This window comes from Nannobrachium achirus (genome assembly GCF_963921795.1).
Source record: "Nannobrachium achirus genome assembly, chromosome: 10".
Classification (NCBI taxonomy): Eukaryota; Metazoa; Chordata; class Actinopteri; order Myctophiformes; family Myctophidae; genus Nannobrachium; species Nannobrachium achirus.
The window spans coordinates 50010942-50022228 of NC_137819.1; the positions used below are offsets into that span (position 1 = coordinate 50010942).

Below are 11287 nucleotides of genomic sequence, written 5' to 3' on the forward strand. Positions count from 1 at the left end.
GTGAAATTGGTCTATACTAACTCAACTCTCAATTTAAATATTCTTCAAAAACAAATCATGCTTTATGAATCCATTCTGGAAACACACATTATGTACAGTATGTCATTATTTACAAATTCTTCCAATATGAAAAAATTCATAAGATTTATCCCTTATACTGAAAATCATATATTACAATATATTGCATAACGACTCTTGAACAAACAACAAAGAAAAACAAATTTGCATATATATATCGTACATTTCTCCTCCAACAGATTGCAGGCATTAGGACCATGATTTAACCACTTTGAACCTGATATCCCAATTATGGACATGTCATTTTTTTCAAAATAAAGATGAAAAGATAAAAAACCCTACTTTTCAAAATGTTTGAAAATTCCCCCCAAATATCCAATCTATAAGTATATCTGCTATTTCCACTATTTGTTGTATGACAACGTTTATAGGGCTTAAAAGTAGCGTAAATTATATATGTCTTCATTTAAAATAAGTGTTAAATAGCACTATATTGTGATAGTACTCATTGCTGTATAGTGTTTGTTCAGTAACAGGAGTCTCCATGTCTCTCCAGCTCTTTATTCAACGGAAAATACATTTTCAGGTCGGGATACCAATTTTATCCAATCAGAGGGAGAGAGAACTCACACAGGATACAGATTAAACATGTTAAACATTGACGACTTGAACCCTAGCATCTCTATTTTGAGGGGAACATTACCCAAAAATAGCAGATCTACAAGCTCACAGCGCGAGGCAGGGAAAACTGGACGACAGGGGCAATTCTGCAAAATAGACCCCATGGCAAGTCATTCGGGATCAATATAAGTACATGTAGGAACAATGTACAATGTAGGAAAATGAGCCTATATGTTATTTAGTCTGGAGTTGTCCTTTAACCTTTTAACAAAACACTTACACTACCAACTTTCAGTTCATGACTTCGGGGTAGCCGTAGTAGTTCTCCAGGTCGTGGAAGATGTCGTTGGGGTTCTTGCAGCTCAGGTTGCAGAAGCACGCCTGGATCCACATAACCTGCCAGGTGAAGCCGGCGCCGCTGGGGCACACAAAGTCCACATCGATGGTCTTGGACTTGTAGGGGATGCAGCAGCGCTCGTCCGTGCACACGCCACAGTACTTGGGCCGGTACGGCTTCTTGCTCACGCAGCCCGAGATGGTGAAGTTGATGGCCAGTTCCTCTCTGTAGACATTCAGGCACTTCTTACCCGGCTTTTAGTTGGGGAGAGGGGGAAAGAAATTTAGCAATAGGCTTAACCTTGCTAGTTTCTTTTTCTGCATCAAGCAGGATGTCTGTATATCGCTGTTGTGCGGGCAGAAACCTGTTATCTCCATATCAGGGGTCATAAATATTAGCCTAGCACAGCTAAACAATCCACCCATGTTAAAACAAGGTGGGGACTATACTGCAGTTAGTTAGATGCATTAGTATATAGTCTGGCCAAGCCAGGCTACATCAATATGTCCGTACAGGGACAAATGTTTCTGTGGCAAATGTTAGATTTCGTTTTTACATAACATTATAGTGTTAATCCTGATCTTAAGACCCAGTTACTGAATGTCAGTCTCTAGGTTTTCTTCAGAATATACCAGTACCACTGATTTAATATGACACTATGGCACATTAAGAGTTCACTAGCACAGACTTTTTAGACTTTTTTTTCACAGACTTTTCAAGGACCAAAATGAACCAAATGGACCATTTGGTTCCATTGGTACACACTCAGAGTTACAGACCACCTTCAAGGAACCCTGAAGGTCCCTTGAACACTGTCCGCTCATTTGTATGTCAAAAATATCATTTTAACAAAAATGTTCACCCAAAATGTCCATCGTACATTAATGCCCTACTTGCTCATACTATGGCGCCACACAAAAGTATGAAAAGTAGCTGATCTTTTCTGCCCAACAACAGCAATACACTGTAATATACGTGTAATAATATGGTTCTCAACCTTCTCAGGCTGTGAAAGGTATGGTTCTCAACCTTTTCAACCTGACAAGCACTTGGAATGTAAGAGTGGAGGTGTAACATTTTTTACTCTTTTACTTTTATAGTATAGTTTGTTGATTACTTTTGATGCAGCGATGTTTCTTCTTTTTTTTAGTTATTGATAAGATCTTGAAAGTCCTTAAATTGCCACTTCACTGTCATCTGGGGACCCCCCCACCCCCCCACCCCCCCCCCCCCCTCCTCATGTGGCCACAGGTTTAGAACCACCGATGTTCCTGACAGTGGACAGACGTGTACCTTGATGTGTTTGGTGATGTCCACCTCACAGGGCCGCAGGTTGCAGAGGCGCGACTCCTTGACCAGCTCACACTGCTCGTTGGCGTTGGAGATCCTCAGGGACAGGCCCCGCCCACACGTCTTGGAGCAGGGACTCCACTGGGTAGTCTGGGTAATGCAGTTCTTATGCCAGCTGACTGTCTCTGCCGGTGCCACTGGGGGCCGCCGCACGCACGCACACAACACAAACGTGCACACACACACACACACACACACACACACACACACACACACACACACACACACACACACACACACACACACACACACACACACACACACACACACACACACACACACACACACACACACACACACACACACACACACACACACACACAGGGACGTGCAGAGAATGTTAGAGGGGCAGGGGCTGACATTTCTAAAATGGCACTTTTGGTGAAAATACCACACTGAACTAAGCATGGATTTCTACACAGAGAGGGCAATTGTTATTCTTTCAACATAAGATGCTGCATTCAAGTTCAGGAGAGTTTGAACAAGGCAATTCTCTTGAATGCTGCCTTCAGGTATGGCATGGAAAAGAGGACATTTGCATTTCTTTCACCATAGTAAAAAACTGCATTCATGGTCTGGAGAGGACACTTTTTTACAGAATATCTAAAAGGGCAGGGGCTCAAGCCCCTTTTGATGCCTATGTGTACACGTGCCTGCACACACACACACACACACACACACACACACACACACACACACACACACACACACACACACACACACACACACACACACACACACACACACACACACACACACACACACACACACACACACACACAGATTGTTCCAAGAGCATTCCACACACATCTACATGAACGTGTGTGTGTGCTGTGAACGGGTGAATGTAATGCACAATCTATGTAAAGCTCCTTGAATAAAGGCGGCTATATAAATGCACCATCTACCAAACTGTCTACTGTACCAATCTACAAGCATCATAACATGGTGGTGAAGCTCTTACCTTCCACGGCGTGACGCAGGGACGTCTTGCGTCCTCTCTTGGGCTCGTCGCAGATCCACTGCTCGCAGCACTGGCCCTTGACCTTGACCCGCCGTGGCGTTTGGCACCACACGCGGGGGGGCTGGGACTCGGTGCACAGCGCCACGCAGCCGATGGCGCCGTTGACGCACACACACTGGTACTTACAGCTGGGCTGGAAGCTCTGCCCGTTGCGGTAGATCACGCCGTCGTGCTCGCAGCCTGTGCCCGACATGTCTGGCATGAAGGAATGGCAAAGCAATCACATAGCGTTTAACTAGTTCAACTCACAATATGTGATCTGTGTAAATCGGCAAATCTCAAAGGCTTAACAATATTTAAAGTACTACAATCATGATCACCTTATACTTCTGGTACAGTAACCATTTATTGGTTGCTGACTACTTTTTTGTCGTGTCAAATCTGAGGTTACATTGCAAACAATTCAATTCAATTCAAAGGAGCTTTATTGGCACGAGAAGACATATGTTTACATTGCCAAAGCAAGCATGAAAATGTAATAATGAGTCATGCATACAGTAATATGATATACTAAAGTGGAACTCCAGCACTGATATTTAACGTGATCCAGATCCGCCTACTACTATATTAATGTCATCCCAAAAAGTCAAATCATGCCGCAAAATATCAGCCAAACTGATGACGGTAGAGACCCTATTTCTAAACATTGTGTCCCAGAGCATCACAATACACAAATAGCCACCCACCTACTAGCCACCCACCTACTGTACGTTAAACTTGTAAAACAAGGCTTTTCCAACATGGAGAGCAAGCCCTCCACATAAAGAATATGTTGGGAGAGGTTCACATCTAGATTTACAACATCTCCTCACACCTACATAGTCTTGCATAGCCAGACTATTTTACATTTTATTTTAGAATGTCCATTTCTGATAAGCAGCATGCTACATACTGTATAGGCTTCGATTATTTAGATCTTATATTTTTTGACAAATTTGCATGACTGTGAAGACGAAACGGAAGCGGGGAGGAGGAGGCGTCACATCCGCTTTATCCTCTGATCATTTCAGAGCTTCCGTGCCCAAGACTGCATGGAAACTGTGGGAGGCAACAGTCTGGCTCGCGAGACTACCTCACAACGGAACAATAAGATTCACGTTAAACATCGGTGAGGATGGTTCCCCTCTTCGAGTTCCTACGGTTTCACTTTGATGGGTTTGTTGTTGCTGGTTTCTGGTGAGTGACACTTACATGCACACACTCCTGTTTCGTACCTAGGCTTGTCCGAGCTGTAGTCACAGTACAGTCCCTTGTGGTAGTCGCAGGTGTCCGCCTCGTTGCAGCTCTGACCCACCTGACGGGCGCAGGTCTTGCAGCAGTCGCAGCCGTCCATGAGCAGGCTGACCCCCGGCGGGCACTTGGGGGGCACCTTGGGACACTCGCACGGCCACCTGCAGATCTGTGTCCGGTTGTACAGGTCCAGAGAGGAGGGCTCCGTGGCTGGGGGCATGGCAGGGGAATTCTGGGAGTAGGCCTGAAAGGAGATAGGAGAGCAGAGAGAGAACATTAGATTCGGGTCAAGAGATAGAGGGTTTCTTTGTGCGACTCCGTACCCTCCTTCAAAACCGCAATAAAAGAGCACCTGTTTTGTGTTATCCTTTTAGCATTATTGTATAGATGTTAATGTGTTCAATTCAAAACTCCCTCATACAGCCACATGCAGCAAAATGTTTGAGTGGCGTGTTCCACAAGACAACATACCAATTTTTGAGCGATGCTGTAGTAATAAAGTAGGACGTTCATTTATGAAGAAAAACACAAAAGGTAAAAAAAAAAATGAGATAAGAGGTTTCTACTAGCCTTGTAAACCGCCCTTTTCCGGAGAGCATTTCATTCCTTCTGGATTATGGAAGTTGGTTGTTTACTAGGCTAGGTTACTGCCCCGACAGCAACAATATACAATTATACATAACTATCCCAAAGTTCTGCATCCAGTCCAGGCATCCCACAGTGGATAACAGCTGTGTTCATCATGGAGATCCAATTAGCCACAGTTTTCCCTCAGTGTAACACAACATGCAGTGAGTGTTGAATGTATATTCATCAGCAGTATTATTACTACAGCCTACAGTGCAACCAAAAACAACACAGCAGCTTCTACCAAGAAGTTGCGTAAGCTCAGCCCTGTGCTTCTTCTTTATGTAAGCACACAGTCTAAACAACACCTTGTGTTTTAAGAGGCGTTCGCCTCCCCTGTGTGCCGACTGCCGAGGTAATGATCTTCTTAATACCCTATAAACCATAATCTCCTTATCAAACCCTACATTAACCGTATTATGCCCGATACATCATATTTGGCTATTCAAACTACAAACTACAAGCTTCCAATAAGTCGCATCCTGAGTGTTGTCAGCTAGTAGATTTTTTAAACCTTTGGAAAAATGACATACCCAAAAAAGGGACACCAGGTTTAAAGCTGCACTATGTTACTAGTAGCTCTTCTACCCCGGATTTGAACCTGATGCTAAACTTTTTACCATTGACAAATAGAATTGTATCAAAAACCTTTGACACAATCTTAAAATCTCAATAGAAGAGCAGGGAGACAAAGTACAACCAACACAATTGTAAACATATTGTATTAACAAACTATACCATACAGATTGGACAAAATTACAATGTATTCATTAACAAAAAGTTACATAGTGCCTGTCCTTTATTTGGAAACCAGAGTAGAGAAAAACTAGCCGAGTTGCTAAACTCCTTTGTACAGGGTCTGGTCACTACAAACCAAAGAGTAGGCCTAATAGAAGAGAACATAACAGCATGCATTGCACACCCAGCAGCATGGCCCGTATGTCTATTAATAAAACAAAAGAATCTAGTCTCATATCTCTACATAACGTTTTGGCAGCATGCAGCAGCATCATCATAACGATTTAATATCCCCTCTTATTAAATGTTGCCAATATAATTTCTTCCTGTAACATTTGCTGCTCCATATGCACTCTGCCTCTTACAACTTCTATAACCTCTGCATCTACGCCAAGAAGAGCCAGTGTTGCCTTGTCTGCTTATTATAAGCGACTTTGGTCTTGTTTTTTCTATAAGGTCGCTTATAAATATTGGTAGTTGTGGGGGGTTTTGGGCTTGTTTCTAAAGTTTAGTTGCTTATTTGGGCTTCAGGGCTTGCCTCCTAAATTATGTTTAAACCAGTGGTTCTCAAACATTTTCAAATCAAGGACCCCCAAATTCATTTGTAATTGTCTGCGTATCCCCATCTGAAAACATACGTGCTAGATATGTGCTGTTAAGTTTCACTTTTTTCCCCAAGATATCTTTTGAAAATAGCAGCTCTACAAGCTCACAACACGTTGCATTGAGCTTGTATATTGGCTATGGCTGATTGGTTCAAATGCTCATCTCATGTGTTAGTCGCTTCTTTTGGGCTTGTCTTCATAGACCCGGTTGCTTATTTCTCTCACAAAACCTGGCAACACTGAGGAGAACAAGTTCCAGCGCTCCAGAACAGATGTGGCGGTGGTGGTGAACACATCTGTTGGTTTTGGACGGCCGCTGGCTGGCTGCACCGGTCCCGGACCGACAGGAAGAGGAACCTGGCCTCATCTCTTATAGTTCTGAATCTGAACATTTGTATTTAAAAAAACAAACACTAATGCTCTATGGAATGCAAATTAAATAGCTTGTTTCGGGATGGGAACACAGAGTGCTTGAGAAAAGAATACAAGGCAGAGGTCTTTAGTGCTCTTTTCATTGGGCTGTTTGTGGTGAGAGAGTGAGACAGGGAATGATAGAGAGGCTGAGCTTTGCTGGTCTGAGCGTGAGAAAGGTTCACAAAAACTGTGATATTTACACTGTAAGACCAGAGAAAAGCCTGTGAGCCAATGGACCACTCAAGATGAGGTGAGTATGTTTCTTTAAATGACCAGATCAGCCGTTCCAAAACTTTTCTGGAAGGTGTTCGCGGCCCACCCATCTGACATGATGGCAGCCCAATGTGGTAAGGTGGGTGGGCCTGCGTGCATTTCCATGATCAATCAATCAGTTGCGTTTCTGGCTTCGATCAATGGAACTATCACAGTTCCTATTTTGAAGTTCCTATTTAGGCTATAATCTTTTGTAGTCTGGCCATATCCACGGGTTTCCAACGCCCCATAGTGCATTGCGCAGACGTTGTACCGAGCTTCCGGCGCCACAGCCGAGTGTGATTTACAAGTCTCACAACGGGTTGCATCTGTGACGCGACGTGAGCTTGTATGTCTGCTGTTAAACCGGAAGTGTGGTCCAAATAATCTCCAGTAAACTCCCGCGGAAACAGGTGGATACGATCTAAATGTACGTGTGTTTTATGTATTTATTCTGTGTAGTGTGTTGCAGTTGGTCGTGAGTGTGTGTGTGTGTGTGTGTGTGTGTGTGTGTGTGTGTGTGTGTGTGTGTGTGTGTGTGTGTGTGTGATCAAACATAACTCAAATAGAATACTTACTCCCCTCCCCCCCTCCCCCCAAGAGTTAATTAACTTTGTCAGTCAAAAAGTCCACCTCTACTCTACCATGTTGAGGTGTAGAATAAGGGATGTTGTTATGGGAACACACACACACACACACACACACACACACACACACACACACACACACACACAATCCATTAATATTGTGAGAAAACACGACTAATCGTGTTATGTGTGGCGAAGGCTACAGCATGTCATTTCCTTGAAGTCTGTTCTTTATGTGTGTGTGTGTGTGTGTGTGTGTGTGTGTGTGTGTGTGTGTGTGTGTGTGTGTGTGTGTGTGTGTGTGTGTGTGTGTGTGTGGTGTGTGTGGGGGGGGGGGGGGAGAGCACTGCATGAAGCTAATGCAGATAGATGACTTTTAATCATCACAAACCCATGTGGCCACTCACTCACTTTAAGCCCTTGGCTATCACACATATTAAGGGAAATTAATGCAACAATATCTCACACAAAGAGGTCAGCGTCTTATAATTATATCTTAATTATGTATCAATTTAAGCCTAATGCTGCCATCATCATATAGTTATTCCCTGGCGTCATGTTATAAAGGTTAATGAATAAATTCAGGTTTAAGCGGTTGTCTTATCACCGTCATGAAGAGGGCAGTCCTCCAGAGTGTGTTTAGACTAGGTGTCATTTAATAACAGTAATAGTTAATAACAATAATTTAATTAGGGTACAGATGATGCTATATCAAGCAAGGCTGTGTTCAAACCTCTGATGTGTGCCTACTTCATCATATTTATAAAAGAGCACCTGTCTGCAAAATATTGATGTTTTCTAGTAGTAGTAGTGTAAGTCATAAAGGAGTAGTTCACCCCCAAAATGCCTTTTTGTCTATTGATTACTCATGCCATGGAGAGTAGAGTTCAATAATATTTTTTGGTTTTTGTCACATTCCTAAGACAAAAATTTGATTCGAGTAAATTTACCCCCATTGATTCCGGATGGGGACCCGTTTCGAAACGGCTCCCCATCCGGAACGAATGGGGGTACATTTATTGTTATCACATTTTTGTCTTATAGGAATGCGACAAAAAACTAAAAATATTATTGAACTCTACTCTCCATGGCATGAGTAATCAATAGAAAAAAAGTCATTTTGGGGGTGAACTACTCCTTTAATATGTCTCTAACGTCTTGATGAATTGAATACACAGGGCCACAATGGAAACAAGCCCCATGTGCTTTTTGTGCTACCATTATTGTATAACTGTACCTATTTTGCAAACTGTAAATAAAGTATTCAATCAATCAATCAATCAATCAATCAATCAATCAATCAAAAGGTGTTGGCTGCCAAAAGTAACCAGAGCTGTGTAAAGCTGCCATTTTTTGGGGGGTTCTGGTGTTATTCAAAGTTATCCAAAAACTGTCACACAGCCACATGAGGGTTTTAACATCTAATTTTAACCTAGAAACCTGAGCCATACAGTATCTATACCTGAGTGATTGACTGCTGACAGAGTGATGAAATGGAGCCACAACGCATACATTCTTTCTGTTAACACAGTGGTTCCCACACTTAATCATGTCAAGGAGGACCCCAAATTAATATTAATTTATAAATTGTAAATTGTAGGCTAATACTCATTTATCTGGGGACCCCCTGGCACCCACTCAAGGACCACCTGGGGAACCCGAACCTCACGTTGAGAACCACAGTGTTATGGAGGGGCCCCAATTTAAAAAAAAAAAGAAACAGAAACTTAAAGGAATGCAGAGGAGGAATGTTCAAATATTATGTTGCACATCAAGGTTCTCACATAACCAGTTCCCTAAAATAACCACAAGGCGGCGGTAAAATCCCACGAATGGCAGAGAGCTGAAACCAAAGCAGCCTGAGAAGCGGCAGCATCACAGGCAGCGCACGCACGCCAGCGCGCGCGCACGCACACACACACACACACACACACACACACACACACACACACACACACACACACACACACAGTTCCACAGCACGTGTCACTCACAAGTCACAACATTTATCTTCAATTATAGACCTAAATCGAGGCTTTCACGTGCGCTTCAGCAATTAACCGAATGAGTGATAGGCCTAATATTTTCAAGTAGGCCTAATGCAACACTTTCCACATTATAATTTCTGTTTTAAAGTTAGGCCTACTCCTTCCAGTGAATTGTTTCCAAAAGTGGAGAAAATGCACATAGGCCTATCACATCACATCTCTTCTAAGATATCGCGCATTTCAAAAGTGTGTTTTCGCCGAAACGTAATTAGGCTAAATAATAAAAGTGTTCATATCGTGCAGGTGCAGACGGTGAGCGTCTGTAATTTTGTTTTATTAGTCTAGAGGTCTTTGATCCCTGCCTACTTTGTCTCTGAGCCGATCAGGTGTGCATAAGACTTTTTCTTAAGAAAAAGTATGTCAACAATACATAACATAGTCTAATGCCACATTCCTCTCCTGCTGAAGGCTGCAGCCACAGTGACCGAGGCTAGAATTTGCCAGAAAACAAATAAAAAAAATAAAATAGGCTAATAATGGTCTCACCTGTTGAATTCCGGCTGCTGTTAGAATCCACAACAGGAGCAGCCAACTCATCACTAGTGAGGAACCGCAAATTCATTGAAAACCAAAGAAAGAAACCAAGTCCCGATTTTCTTTTTAAAAGCAACACATGATTGCTGCTGCAGCTGAACTCTCCCTCCAGTAGCAGACAGTCCAGTTCCAACCTCCAGTCCTTACATCCTCATGGTGCTTCTCCTCCTCATCATAGCCTACTTCTCTGACTGACTGCTGGGCATACCGGAGGAGAGAAGATGTTAAAACAGTCCGACCTCCACCACGGCACGCTGGGGCTGACGTCAGGTCTGAACTGCAGAATACGAGCCCTGCATTTTTTTTGTCCTTGCCAAGCCTAGTCGAAAATAACAGACCTACAAGCTCATAGTGCGTAGCGAATGCGACGCGATGGGGGCTGGTAGGTCTGCTATTTTTACGCACGTCGTGCGTAATTTACGCATCTCTCCATCCCTCCTCTCCACTTTTACCCTGATCCTCCTCAGCCCTGCAGCCCAGCAGAGCAGCCAGGGGCGTCACAAGGGGGGGGAAGTGGGACTGAGTTGCTAGGGCCCAAGGTGGAGGGGCCTTAATTATTTTATACTATAGTTTTAGCTATTGAAAATAGCAGATCTACAAGCTTACATCGATCTGCTATTTTTGAAAACTCGTGAAAGTGTGTGCAAATCTTTGAATATATTTTAAGCGAACATTTGTAACTCAAATTTTGCTTCTGGGGGGTCCCTGGAACTAAATATTTTGAGATGGGGGTCCGTGGCCAGATACATATCATTTTGGGGGTCCTTCACATGAAAAGGTTTGAGCACCACTGACATAGAAACATAGGTTTTAAAAAAAAACCTTGGAAGGATTTGAAATATTCAAAGACTTGCACACATTTTCATGATTTTTCAAAAATAGCAGATCTACAAGCTCGCAAC

At 43.0% G+C, this 11287-nt stretch overlaps 1 protein-coding gene across 1 annotated transcript; it reads right to left on the reverse strand.

Annotated features, from left to right (window-relative positions):
- Positions 1 to 930: 930 nt before the first annotated feature.
- ccn4a (cellular communication network factor 4a) lies at positions 931 to 10388 on the reverse strand (the record flags this gene model as incomplete). The annotated part of the gene is made up of 5 exons (XM_080734388.1): positions 931 to 1230; positions 2270 to 2463; positions 3291 to 3545; positions 4542 to 4824; positions 10338 to 10388. 5 exons carry the CDS (start codon positions 10386 to 10388, stop codon positions 931 to 933), a joined length of 1083 nt encoding a protein of 360 aa, XP_080590514.1.
- Positions 10389 to 11287: the final 899 nt, after the last annotated feature.